Source organism: Alligator mississippiensis, chromosome 5 (assembly GCF_030867095.1).
Source record: "Alligator mississippiensis isolate rAllMis1 chromosome 5, rAllMis1, whole genome shotgun sequence".
In the NCBI taxonomy this organism is placed as follows: domain Eukaryota; kingdom Metazoa; phylum Chordata; order Crocodylia; family Alligatoridae; genus Alligator; species Alligator mississippiensis.
Window position 1 is genome coordinate 185,445,650 of NC_081828.1, and position 27,059 is coordinate 185,472,708.

Consider the following 27,059-nt stretch of genomic DNA (forward strand, 5'->3'; position numbering starts at 1 on the left):
TTTAGATCAAATTATTTTTATACTGTATCATTTGTGTGTGTGTAGTTTATTGAACAATTTATTCGTGGTGGTGATGGTTAGTGAAGTGCCATCTCGTTGGTAATTTTATGAATGGTACCCTGACAAAAATGCTAATTGTGAGGAAATTCATGCAGGGATAATCCTTTAAACATGATAGCTGGAGGACAGGTTTAGCTAAGTCTTATTGCATCTCATTTGGGCACACTGAGGGTTCCTTTGTATGTTTTTGAAGAGGAGGGATAAAAGCTAAATCCTTGGGAAATTACCAGATGTGCCTATACCAGTAGACTTATGTCTGTAGTAGGCCCAGAGGTCATGTTAAACAAATATCATTTAGAATTAAAAAGTGGCTGTCCCTGTGGCAGTACAACCATGCTCTAGGACTATTTGGGACATCCAAGTTCTGAAACAAAATCAGAATTTAAGGAAATGTTCATGGTAGAAGCTGGGCCTGCTCACAAGATGATGCGCTTTATTGGCAAAGAAGGGGTGGTAACTGCAGTGCTCACATAGTGCTCCCTGCTGGGTGATCTATAGATTGACACAGAAAGCAACTGGAAGATATGGCCTCCAGCAAGGTGCATGTTGATTCAAAAGCAATAAAAGAAATGGGGTAAAAGTTTTTCATTGGTTATATAAATTTGCAATTTAGTTGACTTTGTAAACTAATAATGCTTTTAAAAACCTATTAAGAAAAGTGTGGAAAAAAGTTTTCTATTGTTTGTATAACAGAGCAGTCCCTTTTTCACATAATTTCCTTTAAAAAAACCCCAACAAAACAGTATTAGTTCATTACATAAAAGCAATATGTTTCAGGCCTTTTACTGTTTTGAGAGTTGTAGTTGAACTCTATAACCCATGCAGAATAGACAATTCACAGCTGCTCTGCTGACTTGTCTGTCATTAAAGGAATCTTGTTTTTACTTTTGTTTCAAAGACCAAGTTAGCAGAAAACATATTGAACTAAAATTTGCTCAAAATGAACACAAAACCTGATGGTGAACTGTCTATGCAGAAGCAACGATGCACCCAACGGAAGAACAGGAATTGTCAAACTGTGACCTTTTTGCTATATGTATCCGTATTTGAAATTGTACGTGTCTGGCTTCAGAAGGGAAGAGTTGACTATATATGAGTATGTGTTTTCATTAATTGGTTGGGTAGATTTTTACTTTTAAATAAGCTCTGTTAATGGTCAGTATTGATTGTGTAACTCGTGATCTGAAGGATATAACCACCATTGAAAATTTTAGCACATTTATGGAATACTCTTGCAATAAAGAAAAATACTATAAATGTGACTACAAGTGATTATAATTATTAGTTGATTTCTAGTTTTAGGAATGCTGAAGTCATTACACCAACTTCAAGTTGAAAATCGACGGCTAGAGGAACAGATTAAAAGCCTAACTGCAAAAAAGGAGCGACTTCAGCTACTAAATGCACAGCTTTCAGTTCCCTTTCCAACAATAACTTCAAACCCCAGCCCGTCTCATCAAGGGCATACGTTTCCAGCACAAGCTGGTAAGTAGAGAAAAATGTTTTCCAAAGTATTTTCCTGAAGTAACCAGAAGATAGGGTTACCTTATCTGGGTTTTCCCAGGCATGTCCTCTTTTTTGGCCCCCTGTGCTGTGTCCGGGCCGGTTCTTAAAATAAAAGCAAATGTCCAGGGTTTTGCTGTTCCCTCTGCTCTCTTGGGCTGGCTGCTTGGGCCTGGGAGTAGTGGGCAATGTGATTGGCTGTTGAGGGTCACATGCTCCCCGCGTGGGCCCTGGCAAGGCGGTAGAGAGACTGTGTGTGTGTGTGTGTGTGTGTGTGCTGCTTGGACAACAGGGCTGGGGGGGCGGAAGCCGGGTTTCCAGGTCAGAAGTGAGGGGCACTGGCAGGGCTGGGGGCGGAGCAGTGGGCTGCAGGGCTGGGGGGGAAAGGGGCTGTGGGTTCGGAGTGAGGGAGGGCTGGGGAAGCAGGGGTTTAGGAGCGAGGGGCAGAGGCAGGTCATGGGCATATCGCTGCTGGCCGCCCCCCCCGTTCTCTTTTTTTGCTGCTGAAAATATGGTAACCCTCGGTGATTTTTCTGAAAGATCTGTTTTATTCCTGTTGGTCATGAATGGGAAATAAGTATATGTATATGAAAATAACAGAGTTATTATAATTTTTGCATGTTTTAATTATCTTTAGTATATAGTATGTATATATATCAAAATCAATTGAAGATATTTTTGTTGGAGAAAAAAATGGCAAGTTTATATTGGACTTGGGGATTTATCAAGCAGGGTAGAGAAAAGCTTTACTTGTATATTCATTGTACATTTTGCAGAAGCCAGAAAAGGCTACATTTTTTCTTATGCTTTGAACACATCAATTGCCTTTTCGTTAGTCAGTTAATAAATATTTTACTTGGAATTGTGATTAATGTAAAGTTTTGAGGGTTTTCTTAGTTTTATGTAGTGTGTGTGTGTGTGTGTGTGTGTGTGTGTGTGTGTGTGTGTTCTACATCAATGTTCTCTTGAAATAAATCATTCTGAAAATGTTAAAGTATTAACATGTAAGATGTTGGAAATTAACAACATTTTTTTTTAATGATCACTTCAGCACCTAGCACTGATTCCTTGAACAGCAGTAAGAGTCCTCATCTGGGAAACAGTTTTTTACCTGACAACTCCCTTCCTGTATTAAATCAGGTAATTAAAAAAAAATTGTGTTTTCTTGACTTGTTATAAATTAACTTTATCTCTGAATTCTGGTGCTGTTTTTGTCTTTGAAATTCTATGCCACTGAGGGGCTTTTTGTTTGTTTTTACATTAGGAGATAACCTCCAGCGGACAAAGCACCAGCAGTTCATCAGCCCTTTCCACTCCACCACCTGCTGGGCAAAGTCCAGCTCAGCAAGCCTCAGGAGTCACAGGAGTTCAACAGGTCAATGGTGTGACAGTGGGGGCACTAGCTAGTGGTATGCAGACTGTAACATCCACCATTCCTGCAGTGCCTGGTGTGGGTGGAATAATTGGAGCTTTGCCAGGTAACCAGCTGGCAATCAATGGAATTGTAGGGGCTTTAAACGGGGTAATTCAGACCCCTGCCACAATTGCTCAGAACCCCTCTCCTCTCACTCATGCAACTGTGCCACCTAACGTAGCGCATCCTCTGCCAACAACACTCAATAACAGGTAAGAATTTTACTAAAATACAGTTTGTTTCTTACTGATGATGTATACTGTGTTGCAATGTTAACTGATTTTTAAACATTAAGTTACTTTATTTAGTGTTTGGTTTAGCTGGTGTTTTTATGACTTGATTCCTGTGGAGTTCTATATAAGACAAATGCTACAAGTGGAAAAAATTAATTACAGCATGCCCATAGATGGTAATGTTTTAAAATTAGTAGTATTTAATTTAAAATGAAACGATTCTGCCATCCAAGTTTTCAGGCTTTATTGAGACTATTGGTGAAGGTCCATCTGTTTCTTAAATTTATTTTTGCTTCTACATGTCCTTTGGTCGATTCCATTAATGCATTGGAATGGACCTGAATAGGTCACTCAGAAGAAATAGCCTTGGTTCCGTTGTACTGTTATTTCAGTAGTTAAGCAACATTAATAATACTTGGTAGTTTTGGAGTGATGTTATAGCTGTGATGGTCCAGGAAATACACAAGAGGCAAGGATTTTTGTGTGTGATATCTTTTATTGGACCAACTGCATGGTTGGAATAGACTAAAACAAGCTTTAGAATGCAATACATCTTTCTTCGCATTTCTGCATTATACATTATATGTATAAAAGTTGCATTACATTGAAGAATATTTAGTTTACAAAATCATACACTTAAAATTGGGAAAGAACAAATGCATAGTTGTGCATATAATCTTAATTTTTCCCCCATTTGTACATCTACCATGTAGATTAAACGAGGCAAGGATCTTGTGGAAAATGGCAAGTAGTCATATGAGTAGACTGCACTATAATGCAGCAGCATTAAGGTTGCAAGGACAGCTATGTAAATCTTTAATTTCCCAACTTCTTAGTGCTTGAGGTTCTTTTAAAATAAAGTTACATATATCCTAAGGGTTTTTAAATGGGTTGGAGGCTGGGGGAGCGGACAAACAGTTAATTCTATAGCAATCCCTCCCCCCACCCTTTCACAAAAAAGGCCTCCCTCAAAAAACATCAAGAATAGCCCAGACTGCTACCATTTGAGCTATAGAACTAGGTACATTAGTTGCCAGTACGAGACAGCTGTTAACCCAGATGGAGGTGGGGGAAAAATTGGAGAAACTGCAGACAGAATTGAGCCTGGTCCAGCTGATTCTCTCTTACTGTCCCTTTACTATGGAATTTTGGGAGCTCCAGCCCAAAAAGGGTGCCCTCAAAAAGGCTTTTGGCTTTGGGAGGGAAGCCAAGCTCTGTCATCTTAACACCCACATTCCTAGCCCTGCTCTGACAGCTCCTAAATGTTCCCAGTAAATGTCATCGCTGCCTATGGCTGCTGCAGTGAAGGATATAAGCCCAGCATGTGTGCGCACTTTTGTATTCCATTATTATTTTGACACACAAAATATTCTCAGGAACAACAATAAGAGAAGAGCTATAGCTATTTTTAACCATCTGTATTCCATAAAAATTGAATAAAATTTTGTGGGACAAAGGAAAGGCATTTTCTTAGTTCAGGAGCATGCCCCTTATTGAATATCAAAGGTCTGCTGAAAGCTTCCCAAAGAAAATGATCCTTTCATAGGATTTGTTAAATAATCTAAATACAGAGATTCTTACCAGCTTCCTCTGTAATAATCCCCATTCTCTCCCAAATATACAGATGGTGTCAAAATGTTTCTGTGTTTTTCCTCTACAGCGGGGGCATTAAACATATACAGTCTGCGGGCCAGATCTGGCCCTTGGAGCCGGGTCATCCAGCCCACAGACTTTTTCCTCAACTCTGGCTGCAATGGGGGACTTTCTTGCAGTGGCAGCCCTGAGCAAGATCCAGTGCTGGAGCCCCAGCAGCACCATGGCTTGTTTCTGCAGCTGTAGCCAAGTTGTTGGTTGAGAGTCATGGTGCTGGAGCCACATCAGCCCTGCAGGATGAAGTCTGGCACTGTGACAGCGGCAGCCAGCGGCAGCCAAGTGGCTGCAGTATCAGGCTTTTTCCTGGGGTGCTGCTGGGGTTCCAGAGCTAGTTCTCACCCAGGCACGTGTTTGCCACTGTGGGTAGAAACTCTGGTGCTGCTGGTTCCAGTGATGTAGCTCTTGCCTGGGGCTTGGCTGCCACCACAGGGTTTAGCAGTATCTTCTACTGGCAAGGCTGCCAAGCACCCAGGTGAGAGCAGTGGCACTGGAGCCCTAGTAGCACTGTAGAAAAGAAGCCCAATGCAGTGGCTTATTCCTGTGGCAGCAGTCAGAATGCTGGGCCTCTTCCCATTGGGTCCTGGAGTGGGTGCCACATGCACTGGATCTAACATGGGGAAGAAAGGGGATACGGGCCTGATCTGGCCTGCCAGACTGGCCCCATGCCATTCATTCAGCCTGTAGACTGGTCCTGTACCACTAATCGGGCCTGCAGGACCAGACAAGTTTGATACCCTTCTATACAACTTTTCAAGGATCTTGCCATTTTAATTCTGACTATTTGGCTTGCAAAAACTCATTTGTTCTTTCCTCATATCTTACCTTAAATACTGTAACCTGCTCCTCTGTGGTCTACACACATCACCCATTTAAGTGTGTTCAGAATTCTCTCTCTCAATTCATTTTCCTTGCCCACCCCTCTAACCACTTCCTAATGTCCAACCTAAATTTTTCCTTGTTGTGGTTTGAGACCATTGCTTCTAATCCTGTTGCCTACAGGCACAGAGAATTATCTATCTCCATCCTCTCTATAATCAAATATTTGAAGACTGTTATCAAATCCTGTTGTCAAGTTAGTCTTCTCTCCTCCAGACTAAATAATTTTAGTCCTTTCAGCCTTTTCACAGTTAAGTCATGTCTCCCAGACTTCTAATCACTTAATTGGTTATTATATGCTTTTGTTTATCTTACGCTTCTGGGCTTTGCTGGTCTTCACATGGGGCCATAAGGAATTTTTTCCATCCTTTTACTACATGTATCAAGTTTTTTTGCCTGCCTGAGAAGCATTTAGTGTTGGCTGCAGCCAGTTCTGGGGATTTTGACTTGGATATGGTAATGTTTCTGCTGGGACTTAAAACCTGGAGGTTCTTGAAGTTAAGCTCCTTGCTCCTCCACACAGACCTATCATCACATTTGAGATCAGGAGGGAGTTTTACCTCAGTGTTAGATTGGCATTGATTTGGAGAGTTTTTGCCTTCCTCTATAGTATGCCCACACACCTGGGTATTGGCCTCTTCCTTAACTCTCTTGCTGGGCCTAGTAGTTGTGCCAGAAAGTTGTTTGTGAAGTTTTTAAGAATAGCTTACAGAAACACTTGTCTAAGATGATTTGATAGGGATTCTGCCTTAGGCAGGGGGTTGGACTAGATGACCTCGTGAGGTCCCTTCCAGCCTTTTTTTTTTTTTTTGTGATTCAGTGAATCATTTTTGTTGATTTCTGCTGGACCCTTCCCAATCTTTTCTCCTCTTTCTTGAAGTGCAGGGTACAAAACTGGACAATAGTACTCCAGGTACAGCATCACCAGGGCCAAATAGAGTGGAAGGATCTTTTCCCTTGATTTTCAAGTGGCACTCCTGTTAATACAGTCCAGGATGTTATTGTCTTTTTTTGCAACAAGAGCATGCTGTTGAGCCATATTCAGCTTATGGTCCCTAGTAACACCAGGTCCTTTTCTGCAGAGTTGCATCCTAGCCAGTCATTTACCCAGTTTGTATGCGTGCATGCTTTTACTCCATCCTAAATGCAATTATCCTTATTGAATTTCAGTTTATTTGATGTCAGACCATTTCTCCAGTTTATCCAGGTCATTCTGACTCCTGATCCTATATGCCAGTGTCTGCAACTCCATCCATCTTTGTGTTATTTGTAAATTCACTAAGTGTGCACTCCACCCCATTCTTCAAATCATTAATAAAGATTTCATATATTTCATAAACATTAGGGCTGGAAGGGACCTCAGAAGATCATTGAGTCCAGCCCCCTGCTCCAGGGGCAGGAAGTCAGCTAGATTCAAAGGATCCCAGCAAGATAAGCATCCAAAGTGTCCAGAGTAGGTGCTTGACCCACTTTTAGAGGGAGTCTATTCCAGGCCTTGGGGGCTCAGACAGTAAAGAAGTTTTTCCTTATGTCCAACCTAAAATGGTGTTGGAGGAGTTTATAACCTTGTCATCCCTTGGGGTGCTCTGGTGAACAGGCGTTCCCCCACATCTTGACGTACACCCCTTATATACTTATAGGCTGCCACCAGGTCACCCCTGAGCCTGCACTTTTCCAGGCTGAAGAGTCCCATGGCTCTCAACCTCTCTTCATAAGGCCTGTTCTCCTGCCCTCTGATCATGCATGTGGGTCTCCTCTGGACTCTCTCAAGCTTTTCCACATCCTTTTTAAATTGTGGAGCCCAGCATTGGATGCAGTACTCCAGCTGCGGCCTCACCAAGGCTGAGTACAGCAGGAGGATGACATCCTGAAATTAGCTTTAGAAACATCTATGGATGCAAGCCAGCGTTTTGTTCGCTTTACTAGCTGTGACATTGCGTTGGTGGCTTACGTACATCTCATGGTCAATCATGACTCCCAAGTCCCTTTTGGCCATGGTGCTAGTGAGCATAGCGAGCCTATAAGCATGATGCAGGGTTCTTCCCCCCAAGGTGGAGTACCTTGCATTTATCCATATTGAATGTCATCAGGTTTTTATCTGCCCACTATCTAAGCCTATCAGGGTCAGCTTGGATCACCAGCCTATCCTTGGGTGTGGATACTCTACCCCAAAGTTTGGTGTCATTAGCCAACTTAGCCAGTCTGCTTCTGACACCAGTGTCCACATTGTTAATAAAGATGTTGAAGAGTACGGGTCCAAGGATGGAGCTTTGGGGGATACTACTGCTCATGGAGCACCATGATGATTCACTTCCATGAATGTACAAAACAATGCAAGACCCAGGACAGATCCTTGGGGAACCCTACTTGATATCTCACCCCAACTAGAATATTGAGCCATTGATGACTACTTGTTGAACCCAATGATGTAATCAGTTGTATATCCACTTCCATCTAGAGTGTAGTTCCTTATTTTACTAATGAGAATGTTGTGAGAGAGTGTCAAAAGCTTTGCTAAAGTGAAGGTATATCTCATCCCCTGCTCCCCCCTCCCACTCCGAGCCTGTCACCTAGTCATAGAAGTCCCCTCTATTAAGTCCCCTCTATCTCCTCTTCTCTAGATTAAATAAGCCCAGTTCCCTCAGTCTTTTCTCATAAGTAATGTTCCCCAACCCCCTCACCATTTTTGTTGCCTTCCACTGGACTCTCTCCAGTTTGTTCACATCCTTTCTGTAGTGTGGGGGGCTCAAAACTGGACACAGTACTTCAGATGTGGCCTCACCAGTGCTGAATAGAGCAGAATAATCACTTCTCTTGACCTGCTGGCAACACACCTACCAATGCAGCCCAGTATGCCCTTAGCCCTCTTGGCAACAAGGGCACACTGCTGGCCCATATTGAGTTTATTGTCCACTGTAACCCCCAGGTCCTTTTTTGCAGAGCTGCTCTTAGCCAGTTGGTCCCAAACCTGTACTAGTGCATGGCCTTGTTCCATCCTAAGTGCAGGATTTTGCATTTGTCCTTGTTGACCCTCATGGGATTCCTTTTGGCCCAATCCACCAATTTGAATTCTAACCGTACCCTCCAGTGTATCTATTACTCCCCCAAGCTTAGTGTCATTTGCTCTATGCCATCTTCCAGGTCGTTGATGAAGACATTGTACAAAACTGGCCCTAGGACTGACGCCTGGGGTACTCCACTTGATACTAGCTGCCAACTAGACTTTGAGCCATTGATTATTACTCCTTAAGCCTGATACTCCAGCCACTTTTCTATCCATTCATCTAGCCCATACTTCCTTAGCTTGCCTGAGAGAAGGTTGTGGGAGACCTTATCAAAAGCTTTGCTAAAATCAAGGTATACCACATCCACGGGTCTCCCCACATCTACAGAGCCAGTCATATCATCATAGAAGGCAATCAGGTTGACTTGCCCCTGGTGAATCCATGCTGACTGTTCCTAATCACCTTATTCTCCTCCAGGTGCTTAGAAATGGATTCCTTGAGAATCTCCTCCATGATTTTTCCAGGGACTGAAGTGAGGCTGACTGGTTCCCTGGATCCTCCTTTTTCCTTTTCTGAAATATAGAAACTGTTTGCCCTTTTCCAGTCATCCATGACCTTTCCTAATCAAAGATGATGGCCGATGGCTCTGCAATCACATGAGCCAACTCCCTCATCACCCTCAGGTGCATCCCATCCAGCCACATGGACCTGTATATGTCCAGCTTTTCTAGGTAGTCCCTAACCTGTTCTTTTACCACTGAGGGCTGGTCACCTCCTCCCCAAACTGTGCTGCCTGGTGCAGTAGTCTGGGAGATGAGCTTGGTTGTGAACACTGAGGTAAAAAAGGCATTGAGCACTTCAGCCTTTTCTACATCCTCTGTCACTAAGTTGCCTCCCCCATTCAGTAAGGGACCCACACTTTCCCTGATCTTCCTCTTGCTACCAACATACTTTTAGAAACGCTTCTTGTTACCCTTCACATCCCTTGCAAGCTGCAACTCCAGTTGTGCTTTGGCTTTCCTGACTTCATCCATGCATACCTGAGCAATGCTCTTATATTCTTCCAAGTTTCAACTTTTTATAACCTTCCTTTTTGTGATTTAGTTTACTAAAGAGTTCCCCGTTAAGCCAAGCTGGTCTTTTGCCATACTTGCTAGTCTTGCTGCACACTGGGATGGTTTGTTCCTGCAGTCTCAGTAAGTCTTCTTTTAATTACAGCCAGCTGTCTTGGACTCTTCTCCCCCTCACTCTGGCTTCCCAGAGTGAGTTCCCTGAGTGCATCAAAGTCCCTCTTTTCTGAAGTCTAGGATCCTTACTCTGCTGCTCTCCATCCTTCCTTTCCTCAGGATCTGAACTCAGTCATCTTCTCACTGCTGCCCAAGTTGCTATCCACTACTACATTCCCTACCAATTCTTCCCTGTTTGTGAGTAGCAGGTCAAGAAGAGCATGGCCCCTGTTTGGCTGCTCCAGCACTTGTACCAGCAAGTTGTCCCCAGTACTCTCCAAAAACTACCTGGGTTGCCTGTGCACTGTTGTATTGCCCTCCCAGCAGATGTCAGGGTGATTGAAGTCCCCCATAAGAACCAGGGCCTGTGATCAGGGAAAATTCTGGTAATCATTTTAAGAAAGCCTCATCCCCCACTTTCTCTTGGTCTGGTGGTCTATAGTAGACCCCCACCATGACATCACCCTTGTTGCTTTCCCCTCTGATCCTAGCCCAGAGACTCTCAACAGGCCCATCTCCAGCTTCATACTGGACCTCTGAACAGTCATATGGCTCTTTTACATAAAGTGCAACTCCTCCTCTTCTCCCCTGTCCTTCCTGAACAGTTTGTACCCGTCCATGGCAGTGCTCCAGTCATGTGAGCTATCCCACCAAGTCTCTGTTATTTCAATCATATCATAGTTCCATGATTGTGCAAGGACTTCCAATTCTTCCTGTTTGTTTCCCAGCCTCCATGCATTTGTGTATGGGTACCTGAGGTAACCAGTTGATTGCCCTGATTTCTCAAGAAGTATGAGAGCACCTCCCCTGTTTTCCCCCTCCTGCTTGCTCTTCCTCCAGGTCTCCCGCTTCCCCACTTACCTCAGGGCTTTGGTCTCCATCCCCTGGCAAACCTAGTTTAAAGCCCTCCTCCATCTTCTTCTACTTATGTCCTTGTCACAAACCTGATGTTTTTCCAGAACTGTGCACAAGCAATGGCTCTTTCCATTGCTGCAATGAAGTCCTCCTTTGTACAGGTCTCATCAAGAAGTTAGCAAACAAACAGATGCTCCATAGTCTGTACTTCACTGTGCTCGCATGTATTCATGTAATTAGATTAGCCCCATTTGGTCATGTTTGTTTTTGATCTTCCAGTTTGCATGTGCAAGCAATTCAGGCATCACCTTGTTGGCCAGTCTAGATCAGCCACTCTGGGAAGGTTTTCCTGGGGTTCCAGGTCTACTGAAGAGCACCTGATTGTGCATAACCTTTCCTTCCATAACCTCAGTCATGCTCTGTGAGCCCTTATGTACAACCATACAAGACTGGTCACAAAACTCTTTTGTGCTTTAAGCCATTTAGTTATTTCTGTGTGACCATAGAATGCCTGGGGTCTTCAATATGCCATGATCTTTCTTTTTGGCTCACTATATTTCTTCTGATATCAGGTGATGCAATGCCAGCCAGTAAGTACAAACTGTCTTTTAGTGTTGGTTTTAGACTTCCTGTTATTTCATGACAGCTGTTATTTAGAACTGAGTCTAGTTTCTTGGCATGAACTAATGATTCCCATACTAGACATGCATACTCCGCAGGGGTTCGTAATGTAGTGGGGTTCGCTCCCCACTGCTCTATGATCTTTCCTGGTATTGAGGCCAGACTGACCAGTCTGTAATTGTTGAACCTTTCCTCATTCCATTGTTAAAGATGGGCACTATATTTCCCCTTTTCCAGTCATCTAGGACCTCATCTGACCTCTACAAATTCTCTAAGATGATAGCCAGTGACTCTGAAATTACCTCAGCCAATTCCTTCATAATTCCTTCATTACCCTAGGGTGTATCTCATCTGGCCCTGCTGACTTGAAATCATCCAGCTTCTCTAAGTAATCCGCAACCTGCTCTTCCACCGCTCTAAGATGCTTATCCCTTTTCCTATCATTACTGCCAACTGCACTCATCTGGTAGCCAACCTTATACATGAAGACTAAAGTAAAAACAAAGCATTAAATAATTCAGCCTTTTCTGCATTGTCTGTATCTAGACTGCCTTTTGCATTCAGTAAAGGACCTACATTTTCCTTGGTCGTCCTCTTTGGCCATACCTATAGAATCCTTTATTGACTTTTATACAGCGTGGATAAAAATCAGTGAATTAAAAAAAACAGATTTTTTATTTAAATCAGATTTTTTTTTATTTAACCATATTTTAAATTTTTTTAAATGCTTTAAAAAAAACACCCCTAGATAAAGATAGTTTTAATTTAAGATGCGTTAAAGCTCAAAGCTATCACCAAAGAATAGGGATTACAACTTATTATATACTAATTGAGACAGTATATTCATGTAACCTTTTTAGAAAAGTTTTATAAATAGGTCACAACAGGCCACAGACTATATTAGAGGTTCCTCTATAGATTAGTAAAGATTAAAGAAAACCACTCTACCCAGTAGGACTCAGTGCTCAGTCTAGAAGATCCCATTAGACATTTTTGTGATACTTAGTTTCAGTTCTCAAACTGTGCATTTGTGTCTCCAGAGATAACAGACCTGATTACCTACCCATCATCCCTATTGTCTCGCTGCAAGTCTGTGTACATGGAGTCAAGCCCTTACCTCTCTCTAAAAGTTCAAAGTTTTAAGAAGTTAAATGAATAGAGGATTGCTGGGGGTGGAGTAGATCTGGGCAAGGAGGAGGAGTGTGGAGATAAATGTAAGGAGGGAGGGGCAATAGAAACAAAAGAAAAACATTTTGAGCAGAGTATTCCAGAAGTCTTGAAGGATAAGTTTCTGAGTATAGCTTCTCCATAGATTTGAGATGTAGAAAGGGAATAGTATGGTAGAAGGGAAAACCTATCATGGCAGCAGACTTGCCAGGCCATAAAAGAGAGAAGAAATCAAAGATGAGAAGAATTCTAGAAGCAACTGAAGAAAGCCCCAAGCTAATAATATATGGCTGCAGAGTTCATTTGATGTCTTCCTAATACAGTGAGGCAAAAATATCCCCCAAATATGCATGATTAATCTAGTGAATCAGAGATAGTTTACCTCCCAATGACTTCACAAGTATTTGCTTCAATTAGCTTTGGTAAATAAAATAACCAGATCATAATTCAGTTTTCTGTAATTGCAAAATTAATCTGAAAAAATATCTAAATAAATAACTCCTTTAAAATGTACAGTGTGTACATTCTAAACATGGAACCTACATCTATCTCTCAGTTGTGAATAATATGTATTAAGGTTATATCAAACGAACACACTTTTTATAGAAAACAAGCATTAAATCAAGGCTTCCTGACCAATGATTTAAATCAAATCTGTCCTGCTTTTATATCCCGTGCCAGTTGCATTTCAAATCAGGCCTTGGATCTTCCTAATTTTCTCCTTGCACACTTGTGTGATGCTCTTCTGCTGTTCCTTAGTGATGTGGCCAAGTTCCCTGTTTTTGTAGGATTTCCTTTTGAGTTTCAGCTAATTGAAGAGTTTGTTGTTTAGCCAGGCTGGTCTCCTGCTGCACTCCCCATTCTTTCATTGAGCTAGAGAGTTTTCTTATATACACTTATTAAGGACTTCTTAAAGTAGGCAGCTGTTCTGGACTTCTTTTTCCCCTCAAACTTGCCTCCCAAAGGATCTTGCCTACCAGTTCCTTGATTTTTTATTAAAGTCTCCTTTTTTGAAGGCCAGTGTTTCTGTGGCACTCTCCTTTCTTCCTTCCTTTTAGGGTCTTGATCCCTATCATTTTGTGGTCACTGTCTCCCAAGCTGTCTTCCATATGCATGTTCTCAAAAAAAAATTACTATTTGTGAGCAACATGTCAAGAAGAGCTTCCCCCTTAATTGGCTTCTCCAGCACCTGTACCAAAAAGTTTTACGTAACACACTTCAAGAATGTGCTGGACTGCCTGTGCACTGCTTTCCAGCAGATGTGCCCCATAAAAAGCAGGTCTTACAATTTGGTTGGTTGTTTAAAGAAAGCCTCATCCACCTCTTCCTCCTGGTTTGATAACAGTGGCTGGGTAACAGTGGCATCACCTTTGCTGTTCTGCCCTCTGACCTTTACCCAAATGCTTTCAGCAGGCCTAACTTCTACTTCATGTTGCACCTGAGAACATGTGCACTTACCATCCTTAGTGACCAAGTGGTAAAATGCCTGGAAAAGAAAAAAGATAATTCCTTTTCTATCAGAGGAGTTTTCAGGACGGGGAGATTCAAATTAAGCAGAACCCTACCCTGTTTACTCAAATCCAAGACAAGGTCTGCCCCTCCCCCCCCCCCCCATTAATTTGTGGGGAGAGCCCCTTGGTTTGGATTTGAGTGTGGAGGGGGGGCAGGTAGCTGCTGTGGCTCCGGCTCTGGAGCCAACCCACAGGTGCCAAAGCTGCTGTTGCTGCCTTGCCACCCCGCCATCTCCCTCATGCAGCCTCTGCTCCAATGGTTACTCTTTAGCTGTAGCAGGCTTTGGCACTGCTCCAATGTGGAGCATGGAAAACATGCTTACTCGAGCTCTAGTCTGCTCCATAATATCTGATGCAATGGCAGCAGCCCTGGAGCCCAGCTCTGCTATCACACTGGGCTGGGGCTGAGCAAACATACTCTATGCCCCGGTCTGGAGTGGGGCCACAGCTGGAGGGTAAGTAGTGTGGAGGGCAGGTGGAGGAGCAGAGGTTGCAGTGAGGGGAAGGGGTTGCATCAGGCAGCAAGGGGGAGGGCAGGTGCTGGGGTGTGTAGGCAGGGTGGGACAAATAAGGGGGCAAGTGATGTGGGGACAGAGACAAGGGGTGGGGAGGGGCAAGGGGCAGGGTTGGGGCTGATTGACCTATCCCCCATCGATTCCCCCCTCTCACCTCCCCCCCCACCTGCTCCCCCTGCCATTGCTTTCCCTGCCACAGTCTATGGATTTCAGAAAACTGTTTAATAATTAGATTTTAGGCCTGGAAATTTGTAAAAAAAATGTATACAGTTTCCATGTATAGAATCTAATTATTGGAAGATTGTCTTAAATTCAGTCAACTTGGATTTGGGTCAGTTTGGTAATTAGCAAGAAGCTAAGAAGGATTAAATTCCAACCATTCCAGAGCTGTAACCAAGGAAAGCACCATTAAGAACTCTAAGAAACAATTTCCTGGCAGTTTGGAGGGAGAAGCTTGTCTTCTTCACCTTCGGTTATTTCTGGATATTTTAGGTCTCTAGCATTAGGTGACTGGTGTATTTTTTTTCAGCCTTAGGCCTGAGCAGGTGAGTAGGACAGAGGGAAAGATGGCAAGAAATTTTAGGGAGAAGTGTGAGACCAATATATAAAGCACATATGGGTACATGATGTAAGGGAAATAGATAATGGGATGGAGAGAAAAAACACAAAGGTAAAAAAAGGAATTCTAGTACCAAGAGGCAAACAAATTAAGATACTTTGAAGACATTTGTTAAGCCATCAGTTAAAATGTTACAATCTGAAATAAAGAAGATGCAAGGGTTTTATTTCTCTTATTTCCAGGGTTGCTGCTCTGGGGGGAATGTTTACAGTATAGGGATTTTTCTACCCTGGCTAGTAGAGGTCAGATCCAGTTTTGTCTTGTTTATTAAATGTTTATTAAATAATTATTAAGTGTGTTACTGTACTGCCAAAGAGCTGGAGACATGGACCAGAGCACATTATGCTAGGCATTGTTCAAAGACAGAGGCTGGGTACAAACATTCATTTCTAGTGATGAAAAGTTTGCACTTGCCCCTTGCATGCCCCCTCCTCCCATCCTCCTGCCACTCAGCCAAGCAGCAGGGGGGAAAGGTGAAGGAGAAGGGGGACAGTGCTGCTTCCTGCACTTGGCTTCCAGTGCCTGGGAGCCTAGCAAAGGGAGCAGGACAAAGTCTCTGCCTGGTTCATACACCAGGAGCTCTGATGTGAGAAGCACACAGGGGGCTGCACTACTCTGTGAAAGGCTCCCAGCAGCCAAGCAGAAAGGTTAGTACATCTGCCTGCCCCTCACACAGGGAACTCTGATATAAGAAATAGGCAAGGAGCAGCTGGTGGCTGCTTCTCCCCTCTTGGTTTACAGGATTGGAGAGAGCAGCTGCCTCCCATTTTCTTCTCCAGACCAGTGACCCGTCCTCCCAGCTCCACTCCGTTCTGCTTCCCAGGAAGTTAAGCCAGGGAGAATTGGGCAGACATTCAGTCTCTAGGGAAAACTCTTCCAGGAGTGATTTAACCATAGTTCCCAGATTATTTCCTCCCAGAGTGGCCATTTTTGCTCTGAAAAAACCCAACAACTTGAATACCTGCACATGTTTGGTTTCTACTGGGAGAACAGTTATTTTCCCAGTAGAAACTGAATGTCTGTATGTGGCCAGAATCAAAGCATACATGTCCCAACAGTGAAAGCCAAGAGATAATAGATACAGGCAAGAGAGAGGAATACAAGGAAACAGTGATACAACACTAGTCAGTGTTGGTAGCTTAGTGTCCTGGCAAGTCAGTAGCCTATATTTTTTGTAGGTCTTGAAGCAAAGAAGAATTTTAAGGAGGATAAGGTTTACAGGATGTTTACTGTAGGGGCTACCTATGTAAAACCATGAAGTTCCTTGTTTGAATATTTAACGAAGTGTTTCTAGAGACTGTCGTTATTGGCTGATAGGGGGCAGGAATTGACATTTTAGTAAATGAGGGATATATTGTGAAAACTCTGGAAGGTGAAGACAGATGGCTTAAAGCGGCTGATGTTTGATGTGGTGGTGGAGGAGGAGCAAATATAGAGGGATTAAGAGCAGTGGTCCAGTAAAATGAGCTTTTTGGCAGAATTCTGAATGGGTAAGAGCAAGGCTAAACTGCATTTGTCAAGGCCAAAGAAAAGGGCATTGCAGTGACTGAGAAGTGAGATCTATCTGTATGAATGCCTAGGAAAGATGTTACACTGGAAGAATTTAAAGGATTTAGATGCATCCAGCATCTGAGGACCTACACTGAATATGGGCCTGAGTTGTAGGCATAGGGTGGTGTTGCAGTTCAGTGAACGGGAAAAGAGGTGGAGGAGAAGGAGGGCTTAGGGTGAACGATTAACAGCTTTGTTTCAATATGTTGATTCTCAGAGATGTGCCAGGATTTTAATTTGGGTAAATGAAACCAGAAATAGAGATCTGCAACTTCAGTGTGTCAGCCTTAAAATGACAGTTTAATTCATGTTTGCAGATTAAATAAATCCAAGAGAAAATGTAGAATAGCTAGAAATAGATCAAGGTTAGGACTGCAATGCCACTACAGAAAATGGTGGAAGAATGAGGAGAAAGGGGGAAAGAGAGGAAAAACAAGACTTTTGGTTAATTTTGGAAATGTCCAGGTATATGTTAGCACTATATGGATGTGGTATGCACACAGGAAATAACTGCTCATTTGCTGTTCATCAGGGCAGCGGTTCCCAATCTGTAGTACGGATACAACCTGTCAGTGGTACGCGTTAACAGATTTTTTACAATTATTTTATATGACAAAAATTTGCCAGCGGTACTTGACATTGAACTGAAAAAATTGCTGGTGGTACTTAAGGCTGGATCATTTTAAATTGGTGCTGTGAAATCTGTCAGAGTTTGGGAACCGCTGCATTAGGGTATCTAGTGGTATTTAATTATTATATTGAATAGCAAGCATGTATTTATACAAGATGGTATATGTGATTTTTTGGTTTTAATTTTGAGGAAAAGCTGATGTAAAAATTTCCAAGGTCCTTATTAGTCAAATAAACTAGTGTTACATTGCAGAAACTAAGAGATTGGCCATTACTTTGCAGTGCCTCTGGACTAGGGTTACTTCCTGACCAACAGAGACAACTTCTGCTCCATCAGCAGCACCAGCAATTTCAGCAGTTACTGAATACTCAACAGCTCACATCAGTATGTTTTATAATTAGTTATTTTTGTATGTTATTGTTTCTATAGTATAGTCTTTTTCCTTGAGTTGATGCAAATGTGAGAAGCAGGTGTAGCAACCTGGTTATATTATGCTTTGAAAAATGTAGTTTAAAAAATTATTTCATTACTAAGTTGTCAGCACCTTTTTATGCTATGGACAGTCTGCTCATTGTAAATAATGCTTTGTTCCAACAAGTTATATATGCAATTTTGCAGCTGTTTGGAAATGCTGTGCTGTTTGCATTGGCAGTAGCATGATTTTAATACTTGGCCAAATATGTTTAAGATACTTTTTTCAATAAAAAATATTAATGTGTGGATCATCTCTCAAAGTGGTTTGTCCTGGCTAACAGATTTAGCAAAACTTTGTTTGCTGACTTCAGGAAAATTGTAATAGATTCTCTGTTCCATCTCAGCAATTTTGTAGTCTCATCAGTGCAACCCAGGTTATGTAGACTTTATAAAATTGTGGTTGCACTGTATAAAAACTGGGGTTGGCCAGGACCTGGAAAAGAGTGATCATTTATTGAATTTACTGTTGATTAGCTTTTTCTCCCCCCACCTCCCCTTGTCTTACCCAAGGAACAGCATCAGGCCCTTCTCTATCAACTAGTGCAGCAACAGCATCACCAACACCAACACCATCAGTCGGAAGTACAATTGCAGATACCAGGAGCAACCCAGATACCCATAAATAACTTGCTTTCAGGCACTCAGGCATCACCTCTTCATACAGCTACTACCAACCCATTTCTTACAATTCATGGAGATAATACAGCTCAAAAAGTGACTGTAAGTGTGTTTATACCTGTAATGGCATTTTCAGTGAGATAATTAAGGGGACATTGTTTCAGATTCAGAGGCAAGTCCTAAGAGAATCCAGGGGGAGTTTGAACTTAATGCAACTTTCACCTTATTCTGGCCCTAAAGGATTTAAGTTATTTGGGCTGCTTTATGTTGTCACCTGCTTGCCATGGGAACTGCTGGCCTGGGTAAAACCAGTAGTCCACCTAGCCCAGTTATCCTTCCTCTGACAGTGGCCAGTACCAGAGAGGCACGTGAGATAATTCGAGAAACTCTGTAGTGGGCCTTTGAGTCATCTAGGCGTTAATGTAAGGCCCCATAAAGCCGTGCAAAGAAGCGAGACAGGTTCACTAATCAAACTAAGGTATAGTTTAACCAAAGGACCAGTTACACGGACAAACACAGATTTGTTACTTTTTTCCATTTTGAAGGGGACATACTCAACTCAAGAACCCAGGTTTGCCTGTGTTTCATTTGGATTTGACAAATAGACCTGAAATGAATAAACTGCAGTGTGAAGGGAAGGGGATCAAAGAAACTTGAGTTGACATGTTGCATTTGCCAGAGCTTTGCCATGAAGGAAAGCACCATGGCATTATCATTGCATCTTTTTCTTCAGTAATGTTGTGATCTATATGCTTTATTTTGCTTTGGAAGTTTGCACCCCCTTCAAGCCCTAAGTGGGAAAGGGGAGCTGCAGCCATTTCAAAGTGGTGTTTGCTGCTCTGACTTTCATTTAGGAATTCAAAGTATTCCATTCTATATATTTAAGATATGTACAATTTCCCAATCTTAAAAAAAAACAGAGCTGTCTTAGGAAATAAAATTAGTGTTTCTGGTATGACACATCTACTGATTTTGCATTTTCTTAGAGCTCTAATACTGGTGTTGGTTCTTGTACTCGACAAAATTTTTCTCATTTTTCACACACACACACCCACACAAAAAATGTTGAGTCGGCAACACCAACATTGTTTACAAATATGTTAATTTTGCTTTTTTTTTTTAATTATGGAAAAATTTAAATGGCCAGCTTTGACTTTCTCCAAATGAAACATTTTCACTCAGATTATTTGGTTAGAAATATCTTTATTTCCCTTGAAACATTTCTCTTAAAAATAATATCAAGAACATTTTTTAGCTTTATTCTTTAACTATACATACTTTTTGTGGTGCAAGGTTTCTGAGTTCATGGATGGAATTGTTCTGACATAGTGAAAAGACCTTTCTTACCCTCTCTCCATGAGAACAAGAGCATCAGGGTACTCAAGGATCTTTCCAGACTCCTCTCTGGGACCAGGGAGATCAGCAGCCTTAGCGAGAAGCAGAATCGGAGCCTGGGAACTATTTCCAAGTGGTAGTTTTAGAAAGTCACACAAGTGTCTTTCAAATACAACTCATTTTGAATTGGTTCTTCTCCTTTCCCAAGTTTTGTTTCTAGGTGTGTGTGACTATTCTTTTCTAGAAACCAAACGTTTTGCTGGAGTCATGGGTGAAAAAAAAGAAATATTCTAAGTAGTTCTTTAACACAGCTACATAATCTCACTTTCTGTATGTCCATAGTTTATTGCAGCTGTCTTTTCACTTATGTGTAGATGACAGAGTTTAGCAAAACAGAAATAATGTTCAGTTTTAAAGGTATTCATTTTTTTTCTTACCACAGAGGATTAATGATAAAACTGGACCAGTTGCACCAGAGAAGAGTTGACATTTGAGAAATATTTGAGAACTGCATACCATGCTGTTAAAGCACTTCATCTGGCTGCTAACCGCAGTCTTACTTTCTGCAGATGCAAAGATGCAAGCTAACTGCACAGCAAAAGATTAATCTTCACAAGGACATTGTTGTAAGGCTTTGATTTACTTTCTTGTTGCACTGAAAGGAAACATCTTTTCCAGATTTCACAGACTAAAACATTTTTGCAAACCATAATTCATTTGTCAATTTGACAATATTAAATGCAACAGATTCAGCCATGGAAAAATTATCTGTGGTGCTCATCTTATATTTTTGTTATACATTGGAGAGCTAGTAAATTGAAAACACCTATTCCAGTCACATTTTACTTGGGTTTGGAGTCGTTAAGCAAAACCAAAAAACCCTTAACCCAACCCACCTAATCTTTTACTGCAGCTGCAATATGCTTTCAGACCCAGGTTGTAATGGTTGTCTGGACTGCCTATTAGTTGTTTTTCTTTTCCAAATATGTTTTAAAATTTGACTTGTGATGCAAAGGATATAGTTCTGAACTTTTTACTCCATCAAATTCTATTGACCCATAATGGGAATTTTGCCAGAATAAGTTTCAAGATGGAGTCCAAAGGTTGTTAACTTTGGTTTGGGTTTTTGGAGTTCTGCGGTTGCTGGAGAAACTAAATTGATTAAAACAAACAAAAAACCCTTGCCAGATCAAAAGGCCAATCTGGAAAATGTCAGATGTATATGGCCTAAACTAAGTGCCTGTTGCTACCTCCATTTTGTTTAAATGGCTGCAGACAGCTGATCATGCACTAGACAAGTCCTTATAAGCAGCAGGAATATTTGATATTGCACCAGCAGCCTTCCCCATTGTTCTGCCTTTATTAGAAGTGTTTTTGCCACTGTAGATAGCTCAGGCAAATTGTTACCTGGGTCCCTTTCACTAATAACTTACCAAAAAAGTGAGTATGTAGTTAACATTTTCCACTGAAATTTCAGTGTTTAAACTGGGTGAATTTGTTTTAGAACACTTTCATCTAGGACAGTTGATCTCATGGCATGACTATGCAGTATGGCAGAGTATAGGTTAAAATTGGAGTAATGACCATTAATTTGTATTTAGAAAAGTGAGTTATTAGTGGAAAAGACCCAGGTGTAATTAGACCTCCACTGTGTACTTAATTGGAAGAACATGTTAATTCTGCAATATGTCTCTTGGTTAAACATTGCACAGTTCTTACCTCATTTCTGTAAATAAAGTTTTGTGAATCTGTTTTGTATTGTGAAAAATTCATAAGAAAACATTGATATTTTGATTTGTAATATTTCTAATTACTACATTTAATTGAAAAAGTAAAAATAATTTATTTTTATATGTTTCGGGGAATTTTAAAAATTGTCACAAATCACTTTTGTAGATACTTTACAAAAGTAAATCAGTGTGGTTTATTTTACTTATTTAACCCACTGATGAATATTCTGTAACAATTTGTACAAACAGTAAAATGGAAATGTGCTGTTATTTTGCCTAGATGTAAAATTCCAAGTGTATGAAAAGATATGTACAAAGCTTTTGTTAATAAATTTTAATAATGTTTATAGTTGTACATGGCACTGCTGTGAGAGGGATTCTTGTTAAAAGCTGTGGGACATTTTTTCTCCTTTCAGTTCAGTTCATATACCGTGATTGGCAGGATTTTAGTATTTGTTGTAACTGTAATAATCAGACATCAAATTATACTAAATTTGTTTACAACAACCAGTTTCTTAATGTTTCCTTTCCTCTTTTTTATTCTGTTTTTATAAGACACCTTTTGCTGTAATATGTAACATTATCTATCATAAAAAGCAAAGCAGTACTTTTTGCTTACCAAACAGGTCACCATTTTAAAGACTGCCCTCTAATGCCACAATCAAGGTAAGAATTCTCTGTGCACAACCCCTTAGATGGTCATGACAGTTACTAGAATGAGGAAACCCTTGCTTCAAAACGAAATCTGGCTGTTAAAACAACTTACAGAGAGTTGCTCACAGATGAGGTGGGCTCTGGGCAGTATCTTAGTGGTTGTGTTCTTGTTCTATCACCACTAAGGTACTGGGTTTGAGACCTGTGCTCAACAAATACATGTAAATGGCACTATACATCTACATGGATATAGATAGATAATACTACAAGCAAAGCATAATTATAGAGGGATCAGTGTTAGAATAGTAGGAGGTTTCAAATGGGGTTCCACACGGTCTGTTCTGGATCCTATGCTATTTGACATTTTGGGTAATGATTGGATGCTGGAATTGAGGCCTTTCTGTTCAGGTTTGCAGAAGACATGAAACTGGGAAGGATTGCTAGCACTTTTGAAAGATAGGAGTAGAATTCAGACAGATTTTGACATTGGAAATCTTGGCTACTGAGAGTAGGAGGATGTTCAGTTAAGATAAATATAAGGTTCTATACCTATGGAAGAATAATCAAAAATAACAAATACAGATTGAGAAATAATTGCCTGACTGGTAGGTAACATGGCTTAGAAGGATTTAGGAGTTTTAGTGGCTCAATGCAGTATAGTCACAAAAAAAGGCAAATTCAGTTTTGTACTACATGAATAGGAGTATGAGGTGCGCAACATGGCAGGTGCTAGTGCCACTCAAGTCCTGGGACACATTACATTTTTTTGTGCTTTATATGCGAGTATCATGTGATAAAGTATGACAAGCCAGACATTAAACCAGTCTATCCCTGGATAAAAATAGCAGACCCACTACAAGTTGCTTGTTCAACAACTTCTATGGCACATGTTAAAATCTCATTATTTTAACATGTGGTCATCTGACATGTTACAATTTGGCACAAAATACTTGCGTGTACTACCCAAAAAATGTGATATCTACCAGGAACCCTACTTAGCACTAGTTAAGAGTCGGCTAGAGTAGTCTACAGTTGTGGGCTCCCCAGCTTAAGGAGGATGTTGAAAAATTAGAGAGGGTCTAGAAGGGAATGACAGAAATGATAAAAGGAGTCAAAAAGCAAGGATTATGAGCAAAGGTTGAGAGAACTGAACACATCCATTTTAGAGAAAAGACAACAGAGAGAAACACAATAGTAGCGTTCAAAAATCTGATAGGCTACCGTAAAGAACAGAAAGGACAGTTGATACCTAAGGGAGCAACCACAGCCCCTACTGCCACAGCAGTTCCTCCAGGGACTTGCAACCAAGTCCAGAGCCACCTGCCTCAGTGGCCCCTCCCACCAGCCCTGGGAGCATGCGAGAAGCAAGGGGGCAACCTGGGTTGACAAGCACAATTTTGTCTGCATGTTGTCTCCCTAACCACCACAGAGCATGCTATTTTATTAGAAAGACTGTGAAAATCTGCTAGGAAAAATGTGTGAATTCTCAAAACCAAGTTGTGTGCTGCTCCTCTGGGCTTTGCACCCATGGCATAACAGTGTGCTCCTACCACCATTACCTCAGTTTTCTGTCAACAGCAGAATCCCATAATGTGGGACAGTGAGGAAAAGGGGACAAAATATAGGGTGCATATGGACAACATATCTTCAGCACCTTCAGTTAGTGTGGTTAAGTAACATTTTTTTCTTTGAGCAGATTGTCTAGATGTACATCCTGGCAACCCCCAGGAATAGTAGTGAGGAGACTTGTTGGAGTTCTTGTGAAAAAGATCTCTGAAAAAGGGGATGGGAAAGGAGGATTGGAAACAAGTACCCAGCTCTGCTGGATGTTGTAGCCGCCAGTAGGACCCACAGGTCTGTCATGGTGTGGACCCAAGTATATGCATGAAGAGAACCAAGTGGCTCCCAAAGGTGGTGGGGTTGGCACTCGGATTTCACGAGACAGTTCACACCTCAACAAAAAAGGACTGCTTTATAGCCAACTGGAGTGATAGGGAAACCAATTCACACTTATGGAATTGCTGTCTTATAAACGAATTAAGAGAAAAGAAGGAAGGTTGAGTTGGTTGCCAGGGATAGGACTTGTGATTGTTCTTCTGTTTTGGCCATACCTTGCGTTCTCCTCAGGACATTGCATTACTATCGCTTTAGTCTTTTATTATATGAACTGCTTCATCCATTATGCACTAAATAGAGTTTCATTCCTTCAGACAAAATATTTTCTACTACATGCTGTACCTCATGAGAAAAACTACAAGGAGTTTCCCGGCACACTGTCAGCATGGCATTAGATACAGTATCTGCTGTTATCAAAGACTACTGCAGATAGCAACTAGGCTTTTAGATATCAGTGCTTTAATACTGCTCCCAAACTCTGGTGATAGTTTGCCCAATATGGCATGTTAGTTGGCCATTTGAAACAGAAAGACCATGAAGCAGTAGTACTTCATGCCTTAATAGTCAATCCTCTTGGGCTGCTCCTTTCCAGGAGTGGTGGTGAGCTGTTTTGCCAAAGGAGGGAAGATGAAAATGTAGTGGGTGTATAATAATTCTGCTTCTCTATATGGCATTCGACACTTCTTGTTCACTTTCCTTGCAATGGAAGCCACCTCCCTGATAGCCTCATTGATATGTACGGCTATTTTTTGCCTTATGTGGACTGTTGTAAAATATCAATCAGTTTATGCATAGTTTTCTCCACTTCTTTCATGGGGGTCTGGGGTGTTGCTGCCACCCTCTTCATTATAGCCTGAAGGCCCTTATAAGTTGAATAAGAGGTATTCAGCGGGACTCTTGTCTGAGCACAAAGAAGGTATTTGGTACAGTCTCAAATTCTGCAAAGTGGATAACAGATTCCAGTGGAACTTCATAATCCAGGCAAAGGGGAGCCAGGGAAGTTGGTGGCTGCATCCTTGGAGGTTGAAGCCATGGAGCAGGTCCCTGCACCTTCTCCCATCTGAGTGGCCCAGTGCCACAAGAGTCACTACAGGCAAAGCAGGAAATAGGCTCTGGGACCAAGAGGCTGAGTAACACAGCCAGGAATGGCTCAGGATCCAGCATCTGTTTTTTCATGAGATGCAGAGAAATGTGGAGGAGATTCTTGGGGTTTACAGGTGAGATTGCTGAGTCCAAATCATCTTCAGAACCTCATGAACACTTGAATTAAGATAATTCTGGATGGCAGCACTGGAAGGCCTCATGCCACTTGGGCTGCTACTGGCTCTAGATGGTGGGAGGCACTGAAAAGAATGGTAACTCTCACTCCTGAAGAACAAATTGATCCAATGGTGCTGTGAAGCAAGATAACTATGAAGGCTGTATCAGAATATGAGGAAGAGGTACAGTAGTTACAGCTACCTCTGGACAGCTGAGCTTTGTTGATGCTGAAGATCTAAATGTTGGTGATGGGTGCCTGGATAGTCTCTAGGTAGTTTAGTACCAGCACAGTAGAAGACTTGGACTCTTAAACCACATGTAGGTGTTGAGACACCTCCAAGCTTTCGGAACCAATCAGGCCTGCAAAGTCTCCAAAAGACAAAGTGGTGGTACAGAGTGCTTCTTGGAAGAACTGCAAGTTTGGGATCTGTTTGAACTTTACACTGTTTTTAGTTTCACCAGAAACTGTCTCTGTGATGCTGGTGACAAAGATGGTCTTTGGGGAAGGAAGCCTATGAACTGGGGTGACCAGAGGCCATCCTGCATCCCATGATTCAAGGCAGACATCATTAATTTATTGATTTGGTAAGCCTTGGGGTCTCACCTCCTAGTCTTTTTTTCCCATGGTTGGCTGGTAAAAAATTTGTAAATTGACCAGCTCTCTGATACTTGAGAGTCACTCTGCCAGTAAAGGCATTTAAGGTTGTGACTGTCCCCTCACTGGGAAAACAGTACTTAAAGGCTAAGGATCTAGAAAAATCCATCTTAGAGAAAAAGATTACCACCACAAACAGAAAAAGTATAATAAGTGACCACTAAGAAAAGGCCTCCCATTGGCAGCAAATAAAACCCCATGAACTTACCAGAAAACTATTCAGAACAACAGCCAACAATGTTTTAGAAGTAGAAAACTATGTTCTAGGCACAGCAGGTTGCTCTTTCTCAAGCCAAAAGACAGTTAAGAGCAACTGAGTTGTGAGTATGTTTGCACCATATGGATATTGCCACACACAAACACTCAAAGCTCCAGTCTTTGAGATGCATTTGTACACACAGTGAAATGAATATAAGGAAAGTCACTCAAAGGAGAGAGGTCTTTTGCATCCTACTACTGCTGCTCGCTAAGGTTCTCATTATTGTTCGCCATTACCCCAGCTTGTAAATCCAAGATCTCCCTGGCTACGAAATATTTTGTTCCATATAGACAAAGTGATACTTAAACCTAATTACCAAATTCAGACTAAGGTACTTTCATCTGTTATTCAACCACTGCCTGTTTTTTATTCTTGTCCTTGGTTAGTGAGATTATATATCCTACTGGTGAAGACTTATTTGGGGTTAGATGCATAGCTTGCACTAGGGTTATAGCCGATTGCCTTTTATGATGAGATCATTGGCTCTGTGGAAACAGGGAGAACAGTGGACATGATGTACCTTGACTTTAGAAAGGTTTTTTTTGTATGCAGTTTCCCGCAGCATTTTTGCAAACAAGTTAAGGAAGTATGGGGTTGGATGATGAATGGACTATAAGGTGGATAGAAAGCTGGCTGGATTGTCAGGCAGCGATTAATGGCTTAATGTCTAGTTGTCAGCCAGTATCAAGCGGAGTGCTTCAGTGGCCGGTCCTAGGTCCAGTTTTGTTCAATGTCTTC

General features: G+C 41.6%; 1 protein-coding gene across 8 annotated transcripts in view; it reads left to right on the top strand.

Annotated features, from left to right (window-relative positions):
- The window catches only part of MLLT10 (MLLT10 histone lysine methyltransferase DOT1L cofactor), a 250,625-nt gene extending 228,521 nt beyond the window's left edge, over positions 1-22,104 (top strand). For all 8 annotated transcript variants that reach the window (XM_059729065.1, XM_059729064.1, XM_019497622.2 and 5 more), the window contains 6 exons: positions 1,357-1,545; positions 2,615-2,703; positions 2,828-3,189; positions 17,722-17,824; positions 18,425-18,634; positions 20,310-22,104. In XM_059729065.1, coding sequence (XP_059585048.1) covers positions 1,357-1,545; positions 2,615-2,703; positions 2,828-3,189; positions 17,722-17,824; positions 18,425-18,634; positions 20,310-20,354 — 998 coding nt within the window. In that variant the 3' untranslated portion in view covers positions 20,355-22,104. The remainder of the gene's footprint in view (positions 1-1,356; positions 1,546-2,614; positions 2,704-2,827; positions 3,190-17,721; positions 17,825-18,424; positions 18,635-20,309) is intronic.
- The last annotated feature ends 4,955 nt before the right edge of the window (positions 22,105-27,059 follow it).